This window comes from Amblyomma americanum, chromosome 1 (genome assembly GCF_052857255.1).
Source record: "Amblyomma americanum isolate KBUSLIRL-KWMA chromosome 1, ASM5285725v1, whole genome shotgun sequence".
In the NCBI taxonomy this organism is placed as follows: domain Eukaryota; kingdom Metazoa; phylum Arthropoda; class Arachnida; order Ixodida; family Ixodidae; genus Amblyomma; species Amblyomma americanum.
The window spans coordinates 198,134,838-198,153,917 of NC_135497.1; the positions used below are offsets into that span (position 1 = coordinate 198,134,838).

Genomic DNA, 19,080 nt, shown 5'->3' on the forward strand with positions numbered 1-19,080 from the left:
GCTGCTTAAATAGCCACGGGGGAAGGGAGGAAACAACAGGTGGCTACTCATGCACCAGGTCTCAAAGGTGGCAAAAAAAGAGGGGAAACAGGTGATTCAGTGGAAAGCAAAACATATCTTAAAACTTATTCTTTCTTATGCATCATGACGGAAGGAATACTAACGCTTGCACTCCCGCTCTTTCTAATTTGGTGCGCCTGTATCAATCTGCGCGCTATTGTGTCTTTACTCTTGAGGCCTTGGTTAACATGTCTTTTTTTTATTTCCCGCATTCCTTGCAGTGAAGCGGCAGGTTTGAGTCTGTTCCGTTCTTCAGTGACAGTTTGCGCTCTCTCAACGTTCATCATTACAACGACCTGTTTGACCAATGTAAATTTTTCCACACGTCAATTAGATCCTATACACAACCCCCGCCACACACTCCACGAAAGCGCTAGCATGCTTTGTTTGACACACTTTTTTCTTATGAGTTCGTGAGCTAATCATTTGGCACAATGATGCGAGTTTCCTGTGGGAAGAAAAAACGATGCAAACTTTATACTTGACGGCAACATGCTTCAGATATTAGGTGCACCTTTATGGGTGTACAGAATTACCACGGGTCTGATTCTCTTTTCTGAGAATTCACCTTTAACTTCTTTTTTTACTTTTCGTTATTCTTTGACTTTCTACAGTAACGCTTCGCTTAGAGTAAAACCGAACAGGGAAAGCCCGCCTGTTTTAGCTTGCGATTCTGGCCGTTAAAGCTTTGTGCATTTTGCAATTGCGCGTCTTTTTGAGAGAAGATTCCAGGCACGTGTGGCAATGATGCGTTTTACCATTTTCGAGTGTGTGGAATCGAAAGGCAACAGTTCCTTACAGCCTCCAGGACAATACTTTCAGCGAACACCTTCGTCAGTAATGGTAATGCCAATATCTAACTGCAACCTGCTTTCCTTCGGGAGTTCATAGGTAAACTCCGAACATTCTGCGTGACTTTTAAAATCGCCTAAAACTTCCTCCACAGTCTGCGGGTACGTAAAAGGTGATTGTTTCTTCAGATCAATTAAAAAGTCATCCACGCACCTAAAAATCTTCATGTCTTTTGACGGGAACGCTTTTGACACGAATTGCAGTGCAAACCAAAGAATAAATTGCGTGTTCCTGCCTGGCATCCTTATTGACTCATCCTGACTCACTCTGACTCATCCCGTGGAGGACTACGGGGATGTGGAGTCCTTGTAGACATTTTCTAGGAAATTTATATACGCTTACACAGCGCATTGTACCTGCTGAATTCCATAAGGCGCCCATAACTGCAGTTTGACATGCAGAGCCAAGCTCCGTTTACTTGAGACGCCACGTGCACTTGAGTAGTCGAAGTGCGAGCAAAACCTTCAGGTACGCGCAAAGATGCGGCACTGAAAAGGAATGCCGTAAGGAATGCGCGTAATTTTTGCAAATATGTCCAGAAATTACTACCAGAATAATTGCTTCATAATTTCGATTCTTGCTTCCGCCGTGTGCCTTCTTTCACTGCAATGACTTCTGTGTTACAAACGTGCTCGAGTAATAAAGGGATGCAAGCGATATCGTCTTGTTTTGTCTTGCACAAATCGTGCCAGGTTCCCCGAGTGCTGCTCCCTATACCGGCAGACATGAATGTGACCCTCGGACGGCGTCCTCGCTTCAGCACCCCCAAGTACCTCGTAGGGGCGCACTGCACTGAAAGGGAACGTGCGATATGCGTCAGGCGTGGGACTTTTCATCAACTCGAGCGCCTTCTTCCCTTCGTTCTCCGGTCACTTGCTCTCTTCACGCGCAGGCCAGCGAAGGCATGCACGACGCTGGGTCGTCGTGACGCAGCTGCCTCCGTGAATAGGCGCGGCGGCCGCATGCCACAGCAGCCTCAAAGGGGGCAGCCACGGCTCTGGCAGCTGTGCACCGAGCCGGGAGAGACGGACCACCCCCAGTGTTTTTCACTGCGGGCGCTGGCACCGGGGCGCAACACTACTGGTGAGTGGGTTGGAACCACCTCGCTTCGCGGCCGGCCACAGTCGCGCAAGTAGCCCCCGGCGAAGTTATGATGCTAACCTAGCGGGATGCGTCAGTGCACTTGTTTCACCACGGGGTGCAAAAGCCCGCTTGCGTTCACCAGTTAAGAATCGCGTTACGCCGGCGTCGCCGCGCCCGCCCCGGTGACGGCATTCCACGCGGCTCAGCGCTCCTGTAGGACATTCGATAGTGCGGCGAACTTAAGCGGCGTCGATTCGCTTCCCGCAGTGACGGCCCACCGACGCCGCATTGCAGACAAAGATCCGAGCAAGCTAAAACAAACAACGACCAGTGGTGTCCAGATAACCAGTTGTTTTGTCTCCGCTTCAAGTTCGGTTACAAGCCTAAACCATTGCCAAACTGCTGCGTCGGTCTCGCGCCTTGACACTGCATGCCTATTTGGCAAACAAGGACTGGAGTTGCACTTGGACATGCGCAGTCAGAGTGCGTTCCATCCTCGTCGATTTAACACCTAGCTTTAAGCCTCCGTCCCGAGATATGGTAGTACTGCGAATTCGTCTAACTCGGGTTGATATATAGATTGTGTTCTCATCACTTCTTTTTTCTTCGGCGCACATTTTTTCTCAACCGGCACAGGCTGCTACGGTAAGTAGCAAAAAAATCTGCACTCCGTTTAATTCCAGACTTTCTAACTTTTGCTAGCGGTGCAAAAAAAAAAAATGATGCGTAGCCAGTTTGGAAGAAAACTGAATAAAAAACGTTGGCTTCGCTATAGTTCCACATAATTAACACCTCAATTATCCAAGCAGCGCGCTTAAGAATTGCTATTTATGCTGAAGTATCAAGTATATTGCGTGCACGCTCACTTGTACACAACAACGGAAGTCCAGCGAATGCACTAAGAAATCTACGCGCTTCCCCAAGCTTTCTCAAAAGTTGTAGCCACTGGTTAGTACGTACTGGCTCGAGCCATAGTCGCACTTCCTTCTTCTTTGCATTAGAAATATTTTACAATAGCGCCTATTTGTGGTTCCTTCTCTACATCTTGTCTTTAGTTGTATCGTCACAATGGGATAGGTAGTCGCCAGTAAGCGTCATTTCAGCTGCTTATTTTTCAGCGAATTTTCTTTGCTGCTACGGGTATTTGTGACTTATTTGGCTGAGCTAGTAATTAATTACATCAAGATTGTATTACCTCGTCCGCAGCATCCGCAGCTCAAAAGATTCCCAGTGCAATACGTTTCTTATAAAAAGAAGGACCGCAGCAGCAGTGGCATTGTAGTTTGAGCATATGCCTCGCATATGCCTCGCATGCGGGAGGGGCGAAGTTAGATCCTCAGTGCCGTGAGGTACCTACAGATGATAAAATAGGTACGAGCTTTCCCCTGGCCTGGTGCTTCGGCCACACTGAGGTGAAATTCTTGGGAAATAAGTCTCCGACTCTACCTTAAGCAGAGCGAACACCTTTTTGTGGCTAAACACGCTTTTTGGCCAACGGTGCCCCTGCGCCATCAAAATTTATCGTACATCATCGTTATAAAAATAAATTCCTGTAGTAAGCACGTTCGTCATCGTTCACGGAGCATTGCGGGCTGAGGTGCGAGTACGGGTCATGATGCTGCGTCTTACATGCAGTAGGTCTCGTGCGTAAATTTAACCCTTAAGTTGAACCCACTCCTGCTCTAAGATGAGATTGGAAGTTCTTTTTAGTTCCAGAGCTCGAGGGTTTGCCAGTGGCGCGTTCTTCGGTTTTATCGTGCAAGGACAGATTTTGGCACACAATTATTGCAGCGTCAGGCACGCGGACAGCTCCGGAGGCATAAAATAATAGCCGAAGTGGACAAGAAAAAAAAATCTTCATTGACAACACACACTCGAACTGAAGAGCACACTCTACACTTTGGAAAAATTTGTCCTCTTAAATAAAGTAAACCGAACGCAGAAACGATACTGCTTTACAAATATTCGTTTTTTAATGAGTCTGTGAAAAAACGGCGGGACATTTCTCGTTTAGCGCTAAGCCAGAAATTTTAGTGGGGATGTGTGATGCATAGCCCATCGTCACTCCTTGCACTCTGAGGAAAATGGTCAGCTGACAGTGGTTCTATCCTCTCAGTGCTGTTAGATATTATCTTTAGGTTGTTGCTTATCCGTGAAGAAGGCAAATGTATCTTAAATTGAGCTGGTACTTCTCTTTCTGGCCCCTGAAGACAGGAAGGAGGTGAGATGGAGCGTAGTTAGTGTTAATGGCACTTGCCATATTATGTCATGAATCCTTGTTTTCTAACTTTATACACAATGCAACAGTAAACGATACCTTACTGACGGTCCTCCAGCTCCCCAGCCTAATGCAATCATTTGCGTGGGAGTGATATTATGAGGCAAAAGCTCGGCCTTGTTCTCGGCTTGTGAACGCGATGCCGAAAAGCTGCATTCTCCTTTGTACCAGTACCGCTGAAACACGTCTCACGAAAATTTTCGAACGGTGCTCTTGTATTTAAGGTGTGCTCGTGGCAACCGCACGTTTATGCACAGGGGTTCGTGTGTGGCCGTCGGAGCGGCTCTTGTGGTCGAGATGTGGCCGTCAACCGCCCTCTGGCTGGCGGCCTCGCTGCTCGCCGGCTGGCCCATCGTCGGCCAGGCACAACAACCCTGCAGGACCGCCTACTTGAAAACGAGAAGCGGCGTCGTTCACACGGCCTGCCAGCCGCGCAACCGCAACTGCACCATCCTCATGCGGGGCCTGTCGAGCGCCGACAAGAAAGCGTTCCTCAGGCGCCACAACAAGCTCCGCAGCCTGGTGGCCATGGGTCAGCTGAACAGATACAAGCCCGCGGCTAACATGTACGAACTGGTGAGCTCATCGTAGTGTAGGCTTAGGGTCGGAGGATTGTTATCAATACGCGAGGTCGAAACTGTGGCAGTATTCTATAACTTATGTTCGTGAATAGTGGGGCCCAAGCGTGGTAATCAAGAACGATCCCACTGCGCTATCACGGAGGGAATGTATTATGCACTTTGGCTGGGGTAGCTCAGGCACAAACAAATTAGTACCAGTTGCTTGTCGAGGAGTCGACCAACGCTGAAAAAAAAGAGTACTCCTTATACTCGGTTACTAAGAACCGGACATGCCATGGAAATTATGCTGGTGTTCGAAGGAACAAACGGTAACCGTATTTAGTCGACTTGTAAAGGTGAGGTTCCAAGTGTAGCGAAGACATAGCGAAGCAACATGGTTACGTCGCTAGGTGCGTAGGCTATAACTTCGTTTCTCGAATCTGCTTTTAAATAAAATACTGAAACAAGTTACCAAGAGTGCCAGTAGTTGTATAGAAGAGAGATATCAATTGCAAGAGTAAGCTTTCGCTCTGGTTGAATTTTCCTGTTGCAAAATGATCCACACGATGAACCAGACGCAATTTTGAAATGCTACAGGACTTTTACTCCTCATGGAAGCTGGATCAAATGATTCGTTAGCACCGAAACGCACCGCGCGCGGATCGTTCGCAGCAATGAGCGCCAGGCGAGATTCTTTATCGCTGAGCCGCATTTGCGGCCCGTAGATTGAAATAACTACTCGGTCCGTCCTGCAGGTCTGCCTATAATCAAGAGACCAACCAGACCTTATAAAGTTTGTTGTAGTTAAACAGTAGAATTCTACCTGCTGATTGAAAACAAACGTTGAAATGTAGTTTACAGCATTAAAATTAGTAGGAAATTTAAAATTCTGAAAGTCCACATCCTACAACGCTGAAAATGCATAGGGGCAGTATAAGCTTTGAAGATTTTTTGAGCTCGAACATATATTACACACAATATTCACGTTTCTCGATGATATCGCATTTGCATTTATGCGTTAATTACGCCAGTTTCGTTCAGAAGACAACGAAGTTAACAAGGAAGACATTTATAATGCATACCAAGATCGGTACAAATGCTAAAACCTCGGCGCCCGAAGATGAAATGTTTGCGCTGGCCTTCGATCACGCTGTGTGCCCCTGGCTAGCTCGATCGGCGTGTTTTCTGAATAATTTTCGCCCATGCAGAGTAAGTAGTAGCTCGAATGTTATGAAATCGTCCCCTGCTCCATGGTGGGCTCTCGGCCTGGATGTTACTTTTCGGAGAGCGCCATTAACTACATGGTATCCATGCAACACTAGAATTGATCAGACCGCACACTAGTGGCACTTTTTCACGGAATGGAAGATGCACGTGGCAGCGCACTGCAAGAAACCACCCCGAGTGGATGAGAGGATATTAGGTTAGCCAAAAGATTTAACTGAAGTACGGCTACTTAACCCGGAGGACCATAGTCACGTCAGTTGAGGATGACCAGTATGTTTTACGTCGCACATGAAGCCCTGCTTTGTCAACGTTTGCCTCGCTGGACACTGGGGTACCTACACTTCACTTATCACTTATGGCGATGACATAAAGGGCGAAATCTTGGCGTTCTCTGCGACACATCTCATTCGCTGTTGTATGCGAGGCTCCAGTGAACAGTCAGGCTAATTTTTACTTGCGTGTACACGGCGTTAGTATTTCTCAACAGTAGTACACCTCAGTGACGGTCGTCCTCAAGGCCATAGGGTAGTACAGTCCGCGTGACCCTTGTGCAGAGCGCTCGGGATGTGTGTACTTGGTAATAAAAACTGATATTAGGGAGCAGCCCCTGATTTCTGGGCCAAGTGGTCGTGTCTGCTTTGTTTGCGGGTCTATCCGGCATTACTCCGGAGTAAGTTTTGCCCCTGGAACCTAGCGGCTGCGACAAGACCTGACTCTATTTGCAGGGAAGTGCACCGCTCGGGCGCTCTAGACAAGGGTGACGCAGACTGTAGTACTTTCTGTCTGCCACTGAAAAAATTTTTTTTTTTGTAGTAAGGCAATCAATACCGCTCGCCAAACGTGTACAATAACCAGTCTTTCAGGGAACCTTTATCGCGTTCACTCGGAGAAAAGGCTAAAGAGGGTGGCGTATATTCGAACAATCTATGCTTGAATTGTATCAAGCGCTTTTACTTAGATATTTAAGATAGAGTGTCCCTTTACAGGCAAGCTCAGTAAGATTTTCACACCCTTCAGTGTGTATTACAATGCAAGGCTTTGCACCTGCGTGGCATATCCACGATGTGCTCCAACCGCGGCTACAAGTGCCGTTTCCGGGGATAATTCCGTTCGACATACGTTACTCTCGACTCAGAGAAACACAGTATTCGACCTAGTTGCTGGATTTGTGTCAGTCAGCTAGATTTTATTTCTGGGGTCAAAAAGACCACAGACCACGTTTCCCGAACTTATATGTCTCATAACATTCGCTTTTTTGGTGAGCTACACTCCAGCGGCGAGGCTGTCTTGTCTCCCTTATGCCTCCAATGGTCTTTAATCCACGTCACTGTTCCCAATATTTCTGAGAAGTGAGATCTGTTAACAATCCCAGTGCCAGTCTTGGGAAACGCACTCGAAGACTATGTGCATCTACATGACTGCCTTCGTTTGATCATCATTTCAACAAGTTTGTAGCATATGCGTGCTCAACATGAGTGCTTAGGAAAAACTGCACGAGGAGTCGCAGTTTATATATAAGCAGTGTCCCTCAACTAGCAAGTCTGTGTATATGCAGCGCAGTTACGGCATTTCCTTGTAGCATTCAAAATACATCAGGTTTTTATGTAAGACTTACAGAAAGCGATACTATCTGCTCTCATTAAGTCTTGTGCAGCACTAGAGTTAGAGTCTCAAAGCTATGAGACTAGAGCAAGCACGGGGGGCAGACTGTGTAGCATCACCCATTGCGTCGTTGCGAAGCCGCCTCTGTGTAAATTAAGTTGAAAAGCAGAAGATACAATTGCGATCAATAGTTTTGTTGAAATCTGCCATGCTGCTACAAAACAGACCAGAGGCAGTGTTTTATAATGATTAATTTCATTTTCCATTAATTTCGCTCGCTGCCATTAGTCACTTCTTCAAGTGACGTAGGCTTTGGGCGAAGACATTCCGTTGGTCGTGGCTGTACAACACACCAATGATGCCACTTACTTGCATAAACCCGTGCCGCGCCCAAGCTGCACGGGGAGACCGACGCCTTCGCCGATGAATGAGGAGAACGACGACAATTTTTGCATACCTTCCGAGCTTTATGGGCGCTAGTCCCGCCTCGGAAAGTAAATTGGGCGTCGGTTGTACGAAGAACTGGCGCAGCGTGATCCATGGGACTTAGACGGGCTGGAGAGTGGCTAGCTGCGGCACGGTGACCATCCCGGCCGTGTCTGTGATTGGCCATTTGCTTCCCACATGGTGTTTCTTTGCTCACCTAATGCATTCTAGCTGAAATGGATCGTTAGAAAGCGCGGTTCCCGGTTCACAAATCTGGTCGTATGTCTTTTCACGTTGCAGTACCTTCTGGGGCCTAAGAAACAATCGTGAAGTGTGTCCAGAACTTGGTTGCGGCGCCTGGAGTGCTCTGCCGTTGAACTCGGACGTCAGAGCCTTCGAGGAAGGACTATCTAGAGCGCTGAGCTCCGTTCTTCGCGCTCGGCTGCGTGAGTGGCGCGAGATTTGAAGTCAGTGGACAACACGCTTCTCAGCAGTTACACTTGGACGCCTAAATGTAGTGAGTTTGGGTGTATAACAGGTGGTGCACTTTTCTTGCATTCCGAGTCTGACAGGAAGAAGTTTGAAGATTTGCGGACGCTGCTAGAGTGTTGGGCATAAGTCCACAACCTATGGCCATTGAAGTTTATCTTCTACTAGTCATTTTCCTCCCTCGTGCGTTTCAGCTCGGTTGTTTTGAAGATGAGATAGGGCGATCGCAGCTCGCGTAAAAAAGGGTAGAGACCAGCGGGAGAGATCTTGGTTCCGCAGTGTGACTAAACTGGCCTGTGCTGTTGGTTGTGCTCTCCAGGATTCAGTGTGGAGTAAACGGACCGACTTCTTTAAAACTCGCTTTCCACTGGCATAAATGCTTGCCTCCTGGTGAATAAAAAGGAACGTAAGGAAAAGAATCTCGTAAGCCTAACCCTCGACCTTGCAAGAAGCATGCGACCAAGGAATGTTATCGCATTTAGTGTCAGAGAGCGTTGTCTGACTAATCAGTATACAGTTGGGGAAAAAAAAAACGTCTTTAGCTAGTTCATACTCTCATGCCTAATTAATCCTATCGCTAGGAATGAGATGCTAACACACTGTTATATTACGGTGGTTAGGGTACAAAATAGGACTTCTCGGAATTTTCCAGATGGTTCTTGTGACAACCAAGCGAACTTCTTTTCAAACAACTTGATTTACTTCAGCTTTCTGACATTTAAGCAGCAACGGTGATGAAGCAGTAAAAAATGAGTTTGAAAAAAAAAATGGACGTTGGGTTTTATTTCGAACCATTGAAGCGTAACAGAGTCCATTACCGGCACTTGGAATTGCGGGAGATACCTAAACATAGAACCGCGTTTTGTAACGATCTGTTTCACATGGCAGCAATGTCAATCGTGACGAAACAACCCATGCAAAAATGTCCTTTGGGCGTCTATGAAAAAAACTTCATGTTAAGCTATGTCCGTCTATGGCCTTTTATGATCGTCTATACATACCCAAAGCGGCGGCTACAGCTAGCTATTGAAAAATCTGTCACTAGAGCTATAGCTTCTGAACCATACAAACGTTTTTAGCTGTCTATAGAAAATTATATCCGCCTGAAACTACTGCTATAGACTGCCATAGGAAAGGTTTATAGCTATTTGGGCCAGTTAACTATAGCCGGCCATAGGATATTTTTGTATGGGAACAACAGGCGGAGAAGCGAACGGCCAGTCGCAGACGCAGGAGGTCTGGTGGCGGCCCCCATGTTAACCACCTTCCTACCGACGCATCCATCCGGCTGAGTCACAGGCACCACGCTGCGCCAATTATTCTGACAGCCGACCGACACCCAGTTACTTTGCCGAAACTGGATTAACGCCGGTAAAGCTCGTCAGGCGTGTAAAACGCGTCGTCATACTCCGTCATTTGTGGGCATCGTCATTCAGTGCGACGTGAGCGCGAGACGCGTTCATGCAAGAAAGCGCCATCATTGGCGTGTTTTTGACACGACCGGCGTGACATCTTCTCGCAAGTCCTACGTCACTAGGAGCAGCTACCAATAGAAGAGGGCCAAATGCATGCAAAATGAAATTAATCGATAGAAAATACAGCCCCTAGAACAAATGGCTTTTATCGAATGTTGCGATTTCAGCTACCACCATAAACAAAAGCACTCACTCCAAAACTGTTGAGTAACTGCACTACGTCGTCTACGAAATAAATATATTGAAACGCATATATTTGCTAAAGTGCCGTTATCGCTCTTTGTGGAATGCGCAAATCATTTTTTATTACATATGTTTATTGCTGTGTCCTTTCTTTTAGCCCTCCTGCTTTGTCCCTTTGTATACCTTGAGTGCTGTAGGTTTTATTAATTAAGTACATTGAGTACTTCGTTTTCGTAGAGTGATCGCTCAGATTCAATTTGGTCCAATTTTGTTTCTGCGCGCTGTTTGCCGGTTGTCTACAATGAGGCCTGTGGCCCCTGTCAAGCCCTTTAAGGGTGTTCTTGTTCAGTCGTGTTCGATTAGAGTGAATGAAATTTATTTGCGACTTATCTAATATATTCATGCACAATTACGATGTAATTTTGTACAGGACGGCACTCGAGAACAATTTTGAAGGTCAGTTTCCCCCAAAACTCACGAACCACATATACAGGGTCTTTTACACATCAATTAGCACTTCTGTTTCTTGTTCGAGATCAAATTTATGCATTTTTTTTTGTAGAATAGCAAAGGATTCCACAAAGTTCCGCATGATAAACTATTTCTAAAAATTAAAGAAATTGCCATTCCCGATATTTGCTTAACATGTATAAATGACTGTAGCCATTTTGTTGAACTGGGTGGTCAACTTTCGCGATGTCTTCCAGTTTCACCTGGTCTTCCGCAGGGAGATGTATATGGCCGTCTGGTTTGTCTTTGATATATCAGTGATACTGAGGAAGTGATTAGCCCACCCCTGCATATGTACTGATCGCCGATGATTGTGTTTTGTTCAGAGTAGCTAAAAATAAGTAAAATCAGAATTACCCGAACAATGCTGTGAGCAGTGCTTTGAAACGGTGCGACCAGTGTAGCATGCATCCGATTGCTTACGAAAGTGCGTATGTACCGATAACCCGGAAAAATATCAATTTAAATTAGGCTCATTCCCTCTTGAACAATTATTTACCCACAAATATTTAAGTGTATCTATAATGAGCAATCTGTCGTGGAACTTTCATATAAGCAATAATTTCTCTCCCGCGTTTTATAAAGTATGCTACTTTAGACAAGCCAAAAATGCACCTCCTAAAGTTAAGCCACTTTGTTATTCTTCTATAATAAGACCTAAACTCCAATATGCATGCTTAGTGCGGAACCCGTATACTAAACCTAATATACAAAATCGGGAAAGAATACAGAGAAGAGCTGTTAGGTTTATCTTTGATGCATATGCAAAGGTTCACTCCCCACAACTTTCCCAACTTTAATGGATATGAATAAAATGTAAAGAGTAGAACCTCGAAGAAAAAGTTAAGGTTAGAATATTTCTCTGTATAATTGATCACAAACTCAGTCTGGACCCCTTACTGTATTTAACGCTGTTATCTGCGACATGAACACGGAATCACCCCCCCCCCCCCCCCGTAGTTCTCTAACTCCTATAATGGTTAAAAACAGACAAGTTTTCACCACGCCCAATAACAGGTTGAAGTCAGTTACCTAAACCATTGTCCTGTGAGGTACAACCAACCAGTGCTATTGGTGCCTAAAAGCACCTGTGTTGTCCGTTACTCTCTTCGTCCTGCGTTTTGGGCTGTTCCGTTTTAAGCAGTGTTAAACAAACTAGCTCGCAAAAACACCCTCCTGAACTATTTGTTCCTCTTTTTTTTTGCCATGCTGCTTCTTGTGATTTCACTGACTGACATGCCCAGCTTGCCTGGACTTATTGTCCGGGGTATTTTAAAAATAAATAATTTTTGGAAAAATCACAACCCTCCTGCGCTTTTGCTTAGTTCTAAGCGCCACCTGTAATCGCTGCTCTGGAGCTCCAGGCAAAGGACGCCGCTTCTTTAGAAATGCGCCATATATGACTAATTAATATACCGGTAGGTGCATGAAAACGGCTTGAAAGGCTTAGGTTTTCTGCAGCGTGGCCAATGTTATGGGAAAAAAATAAAAGAGAAGATGTGCAGCTTTAAAAGGCAAGTCATATCCGAAAAAAAATTAAGCTGAGGAAGAGTTGTGCTGTTGTTCATTATGATTTTTCCTCAGTACGCAACCAAAATTTCCATCTTTTTGCCAACTTCGAGAGAAATTAGTGGCTTGTTTACGAAAAATGCTGGTTCTTTCTTTTAACTTGGCTTGCATAGTCCTGCCCACGCACACCCGCTCCCACGCCAGTGTCATACCAACGAGCCCTGTTCCTTCTTTATTTGCGGCTATGGCTGCAGGTCTGGGACGACGGCCTAGCTGAAGTAGCGCAGGCCTTGGCCGACCAGTGCGGCGACATCGCCCACGACACGGCGGATGCCAGGTTCACCCGTAAGTGAGCACCGCTTGTGTCCTCTCACCTCACCAAAATTCTCTTGTACCGTCGCTTCGTGCCTGCAGCGCACCTGCACGCAAACTGCGCCTTCCCCGGGAAGGCTCATGTTGTGCGCTGAATTCCGCCTTATTGTTCCCCTTAATTTTAGCCAGGCTTGTCGCTCGCTCGCTCTTCGTCGGTGCAGTCGGTCCGCAGTACAGAAAACAACGGGGAAAAAATTGCGCGGTAAGAAAAAAAACTTTAGGATGTGTTTGAACATTGTTTCTATCTCTCCATTGTGTATGTAGAAAATCCAAGAGAAGCTTTTTTTGGCCCATCTCAAAAAGACGCGGAGAAGGCTAGTAATAGCTTCACGCTTGTCAGGTCGAGTCCACAGCTGTCCAGCATTCTTTCGATATGGTGACGCACAGCGAACGTGTCTCAAAGAAATGCGTGTGCAGCCTTTGTAGTGTGAGGGGAAGTGCGCTTCTAGTGTATGTCCTCTTTGCGCTAGAGGAATCATCAGTGTTGTGTCGCCTTTTCTCGCAGCTTCCAAAGCTCACGTGCTTCAGCAGCGCAATTTTTTTCTCTTAATTTAATTTGAGCTTTCTGTGCGCAGATGCAAGTTCTCTTCGTCCGTCTGAAATCCTTCCCTCCATCTAAAGTAGAACGGCGGTGCACATCTGCAGCGACATGACCCCAGGAGATAAAAAATGTAATTTATGCTACGAAATATTGTTACGGACTTGCGGAAGTTCCGCGACGGGCAAGAAAGCGCAAGCAAGGAGGAGGAGGTTGAAGTGTGTTGGCCCGTCGTGGGACTTCCGCAAGTCCGTGACAATATTTCACTGTAATGAGTTCGTATACAAAGCGTACTTCAATAAAGTATTAAAAAAATACCTACGGCGCAGAAATACTTGTCATATCGTGAAGGATTTTGCCCTTGTCAACCAAAGGCGATAGTTTCAGTGGTCATATAGTGGAGCAAAATTGCAGAGTAATGTCGTAATAGTATTATAACCACCTAAAAAATTTGAAACCCATCACCCAGGCGCTACAACGCCCGCATTCGAATGCAGTGACGCCCCTCGCAGTACGATTCCAAAATGCGAGGATTTCCGAATTGCTGGGATTGCTAAGCTGAAGGGAAAAATTGATCTCCGCGCGCAGAATTGGCGGATGCTCTGAGACCGGTCCTTCAGAAGCCTAGTCTATTCGGTTTGCTGTTTTATTGCAGGCAAAAGATTACCTCCACGTGGATACGCGGTTCGAAATGTGCAAACCGTCAAAGCCGTTTTGGGGTTTCCAGACACTGGACTGCAGGCATAAAGTTTTCCGTTCTGACAACAGAGGTGGTGGAAGCAGTAGGGGAGTGCTTTTTTCTTGGACGAGTATTCGCAGGAGACCCCCAGAGTGGGAAATAAATCACCGGAATTTTAAAAAGCTGCTGAAGCACATTTGGCCGGCACCTTCTAGTTATCAAATCTTTAGGGGAATCCCCCCAAGGTGTAGTAGGTTTGTAATAAGGGAGTAATTACTCATTGACATCCACTCGAGCACAGCCATGCGGCAACAAAGGAAAGCTATGCAGCTTTCTCAGAAACCTCGTAGATAAAAATTCGTCCTGGTCCGGGGTTCGAAACCGGGACTACCGCTTCACCAGAGCAGTCGCTCTACCAAATTGAGCTAACCGGCAATTGCCAAAGAAAAGCATATCACTGTTGTGTTCTCTAAGTGCTCACCTATGCGGCCTAAGATTGGAGATAAAAGAGCTTAATATGAGTTGTAGAACAGCGCGGGCAAGGAGCAGGACAAGAAAGAGCGCACATACACAGTGCTGCTCTGCCTTGTCGCGTATTGGCCCCGCACTGCAGTGATCTTAGTTTGGCTGATCCTGATGATGATGACGAGCAAAGTAAAAAAAATGCATTAGGACACAGAGCTGCTTCCTTTGTGTTACTGCAATAAAAAAAAGAGAACACTGCCGCGACCCGCACTAGGAGAATGCGAAAGCATTGAGCCTCTTCCACACTCGTCGCCTCTCTTCTCTTCACTATTGTGACGTCTTAGCGTTTTTGTTCGTTCGTCTCTGTTTTTCAGCATTTTTCCATCACGTACTTTCCTTTTTACTTTTACATCAATTAACACATGTTTAACCTGGTTTACTCTTTCTTAACCTTTTTTTGTTCATTTTATACCCTTTCGACGTCCTCCCACTACATCGACCTCCACGGTTTTTATTCGCCTCTAATTACTCCACATCAGCCAAACCATTTTGTTTGATTAATTATGGTTAAATAATCGCATTTTAATCTGCTTCAAACTATCGTCCGGCTTGGTTGCGTATTTTCCACAATTTCGACGTCCATGGCTATTATGACGTCCACCCACCAGATCGACATCTGGACTATTTCTACGTCTAATCGACTTTTTTGCCTCTACTAAATTAACGAATTGCCCCACATGAACCAAATTTCACGCGCATTGGCATTTTATAATCTTCTATCGCATGCAATCATTCTTTTCCTCCTAACTCTTCCTCGAACGACGCAAGGGTTGCCGACACGTTTTGCGTCCACTTTCTGCGAACACGATACCGCGAACATAGCCAAGTAATTTTTTCACATTAATAAAGACGCTTTTCTTCTTATTAATCTAACAATTTGGCTGTCATATAGTAATACATATCGTTGATCACATGTAACTGATGACCGCGGGTTATATTTTGTTCTCTAAAATCAAATGGCACCACAGTTTACACGATGGAACATTTCCTTGTCTTTACATAATGCACTTTCCTTTGATCATGCACGCTGTATTTAGTTCACTACTTCATGGCTATAGGCGATGTGGCATCAATGACGGGCGTAGAACGCTTAGCCACCCACTCAATTTTATGAAGCCCGTGCGTGGTCAAAAGTGCGGGTAAAAAAAGAGGTGCTTAAAATTTTATTACTGGGAGTTATTCTTGTATCGCACGAAAGCATAAGCCTGCATCCTCGCAGTATGGATGCATCGCAACTGGTTTGCAAATTTTCATTCGAAAGGGAATTTGTTTAGAAGCAACAGCCCACGGGAGCAGCCTGCCTAGGAAATGAGCGCAGTATAAGCACATGTAGGAGGTAAAAATTAATAGCACGAAGCTGTTGCCCTCTTTTTGCAATATTTAGCGGAAGCCAGGAAGCTTGCCTTTAATTTTTTGTTTAATATTCTTTGTAGGTCGCTTCAGGTTAACCGGCCAGAACTTGGCATCGGAACGGCGCTCGAACAAAGTGATGAAAATGGATGGACTACGTTTCATCGACAAGTGGTTCAATGAGTACCGGAACTACCCACCGTACCAAGTTCGAAATTTTGAACCGAGCTTTAGCGACCGCCATACGGGACATTTCACTCAGGTATTAGCGTGTTTTTGGACTTTCTGATGTCTGTCTGTCGTAAAATCGCAATTTCCCCCGTACGTTGGAGTACGCTGCGTGTTGTCTGTAGATTTTAAATGGCATATGCAATTTTTTCGCCTTCAATTTCGGTGGCATGGGCACTCGTAATGGGCCAGGATATTTTCGCACGCTGCTGAAATGCTTTGCTGCAGCACTAGCCAGCTGCAACGCAGTTTCATTTTGCGCCCCTGTGCTCAGATTTTGCTACCGACACAAAGTTGAGAGCTTCTAGGACGTTGTCTTTTAAGAAAGGCTTCGCAATAGTCAAGTGAAACATGGTTCCGCAAGTGGTTTGAGTACTTCTGTTCAGGGAAAAACGGCTATTGGACCTGGAAGATTGTCAACTTTATTTGTGGAGAGTCAGATATTACGGTATATTCTTTAGTAGTTCTCGTGTAAAAAGAGGACGGAAACCATACACGTGTGATGATTAACCTGTGAATGTCCGCGTACTGCGTGGGAATTAACTCGTGCGTGGTCATTGCTACGTAGCAATGAAATGAAGGGTGCTATAAACTTACCTCAATGAGCATTATTAACATAATGTATTCTAGCTGACCATTTGCTATTGTTATTCATTTGTTCGGATGCAGGTAATATGGGCGGACACCCAGTATCTGGGATGCGGGTTCACCATGTTCCGTATGAAGGGCGACTTTGGCGCAGTGCCGTACCAAAAGCATTACGTTTGCAACTACGCTCATAGGTGAGTATGCCATTACGCTTGTAAGGACCAATATATGTGGGGTGTCACAGCTGGATACTGCGTGTTGTTAGGCTATCTACGCTAGCTGCAAGCCAAAGGTAGCACTCAGAAAAATTGGCAATTGGGGAAAGGAAATGGTTCAGTAATTAATTAATAATAATTGGTTTTTGGGGAAAGGAAGTGGCGCAGTATGTGTCTCATATATCGGTGGACACCTGAATCGCGCCGTAAGGGAAGGGATAAGGGAGGGAGTGAAAGAGGAAAGGAAGAAAGAGGTGCCGTATTGGAGGGCTCCGGAATAATTTCGACCACCTGGGGATCTTTAACGTGCACTGACATCTCACATCTCGGTGGAACCCGAACCTCGCCGTAAGGAGGAAGAAGGAAGCTGGGAGTGAAAGAAAGAAAGGAAAGAAAAAAGAAAGAAAGAAAGAAAAAGAAAGAAAGGAAGAAAGGAATACAGAAAGAAAGGAAGAAAGAAGGAAAGAAAGAAAGAAACAGGTAGTGGAGGGCGCCGGAATAATTTCGACCCCTTGGGGATCTTTAACGTGCACTGACATCGCACAGCACCCGGGTACTCCGGCTCAGTAGTCGAGTCGCCGCGGCACCTTGCAAGTTTTGAGGATGCCAAAAATAGCGAATTTCCCACAAACAAGCCCAGCTGTTACCTTGGGTACGTGTGCTCAATACACCAGGAGTGCACACGTGCACACGTTGCAAAGGTAACATCTGGCCTTGTTTTGTAGGAAATTCTCTGCTTTTTCGGCACATCTTCCACGCCTTCAACGAGCAAAGAGCACTGTATTATTTTTACGAAGGTCGAAATGTTTATTTTGTGGGGGCCAGAAAGTAATGTTTATTACCCTCTTTACTTTGAGGACGATAACCTTGTGCAAGAAGTTAATGCGCTACCACGCACTGATCCTATATGGTCCATTATTGTTCACAACTAAAATATTGTCAGGAGCGTGTCATTAGCCTGATTATGTGCCGGCTGGTGTGACGTTAAAACAGCGCCGCATTGACGTGGCGAGAATTTAATTTGATGCCACTGGCATCAGCCGTCACGAGGCCATTCCAATAAAGCATTAAGTTCAGAAGAGCCTAGCTGAAACGTGAGTTTGAAGAGCCTAAGTTTATCTGCAAACATTGTTTGAGCCAATGCTGCGCCGACCATAATCCGTTGACTGTCGGCGTAGTTGTGTAATGTATTTCATACGCTTCTTAGAGCCCACTTCAAAGGATCTTAACACCGTGTTGGGTAGATTTCAAAGGAGGGGTACAGTGTAACACAGTGTACACGCTTCTTTTCGAAAGCCGACAAGAAGGCTCTCCTCAGGCTGATTCTGCATATAAGACGATATCGATGCAGCTATTTACACGTTGCTTTGTTCCAGCGAGTCACAACCGGGCCTTTCAATGCATGCATGTCTGGTGAACACTGGCACTTGCCGAAGAGAGCCTTTGGATGGCTGCCTTTTGCTTCTTGCGGATAACCCTAGCTCCTAACCTCGCGCCTCAGTCAAAGCCGCTCGATTCGCTTGCAGCGGCAACATCAAAGGCCGGCCAGTGTACACGGAGGGCCCCACGTGCAGTCGCTGCCCGGCGGGTTCGCGATGCGTGAGGCGGACTGGGCTCTGCAGAGCGCGTAAGAAGAGCGGACGCGTCCACAAGCCCCAGAAGAGGCCGGCGGGGCGCCTCAGCTACTGGATCGTGACCCGTGGCACCGGGGCCGGCGCTCGCACGTGGCAGCAACGTCGTGCAAGGTGCACGGACGCTGGTCACAAGTGCTGAGTAGTTTGTGCTTAGCAATGAAAAACTGCGTCGGCAGGCAGGAATAAAGGCTGGAAAATGATTCATTGTAAGGCTTTCCTTCTTTCTCTCTTTTTTTTTTCCACCGAGAAAACCGGTTTTCTCCTTGGGACAGTAACTCAGGGGAAAAAAAAATAATCTGATAGCGCTGCAGGAGTCAGGGAATCTCTTTTGCTAAGCTGCCGAAGATTGACCTGAACTGACACCGCAAAATGTGCGTGCGCGTGCGCGCGTGCCTGCGTGTGTGTGTGTGCTTGCATGTGTGTGCGTATGTGTGCGTACGTGTGCGTATGCGTGTGTACGTGTACGTGTGTATGCGCGTGTGCATTTGTGTGCGTGCGCGCCCGTGCTTGCGCGCATGTGTGTGTGTTTGTGTGCGTTTCTGTATAATTTATGTTGTAAGAGGGTGTATTACCTTGTTTTTATATGTTTATAGTGTCTTCTGTCTCTCTCGATTTTTCCTTTTTCCACTTACACGTTTTCAGGGCTAATGGTAACTGTCATACGGGAGTTTAACATAGCCATTCGTTTGGTTTAGTT

General features: G+C 46.1%; 1 protein-coding gene across 2 annotated transcripts; it reads left to right on the forward strand.

Annotated features, from left to right (window-relative positions):
- Positions 1 to 1,942: 1,942 nt before the first annotated feature.
- On the forward strand, positions 1,943 to 18,571 carry LOC144094539 (CRISP/Allergen/PR-1-like). Of its 2 annotated transcripts, none has more exons than XM_077628466.1 (6): positions 1,943 to 1,995; positions 4,531 to 4,849; positions 12,509 to 12,599; positions 15,802 to 15,980; positions 16,616 to 16,728; positions 18,276 to 18,571. In XM_077628466.1, the coding sequence occupies exons 2-6, from the start codon at positions 4,571 to 4,573 to the stop codon at positions 18,520 to 18,522; spliced, it is 909 nt and encodes a 302-aa protein (XP_077484592.1). In that variant the 5' UTR covers positions 1,943 to 1,995; positions 4,531 to 4,570; the 3' UTR covers positions 18,523 to 18,571. The 2 variants fall into 2 exon arrangements, with proteins under 2 accessions (XP_077484592.1, XP_077484585.1); XM_077628459.1 differs by lacking the exon at positions 1,943 to 1,995 and adding an exon at positions 2,495 to 2,640.
- Positions 18,572 to 19,080: the final 509 nt, after the last annotated feature.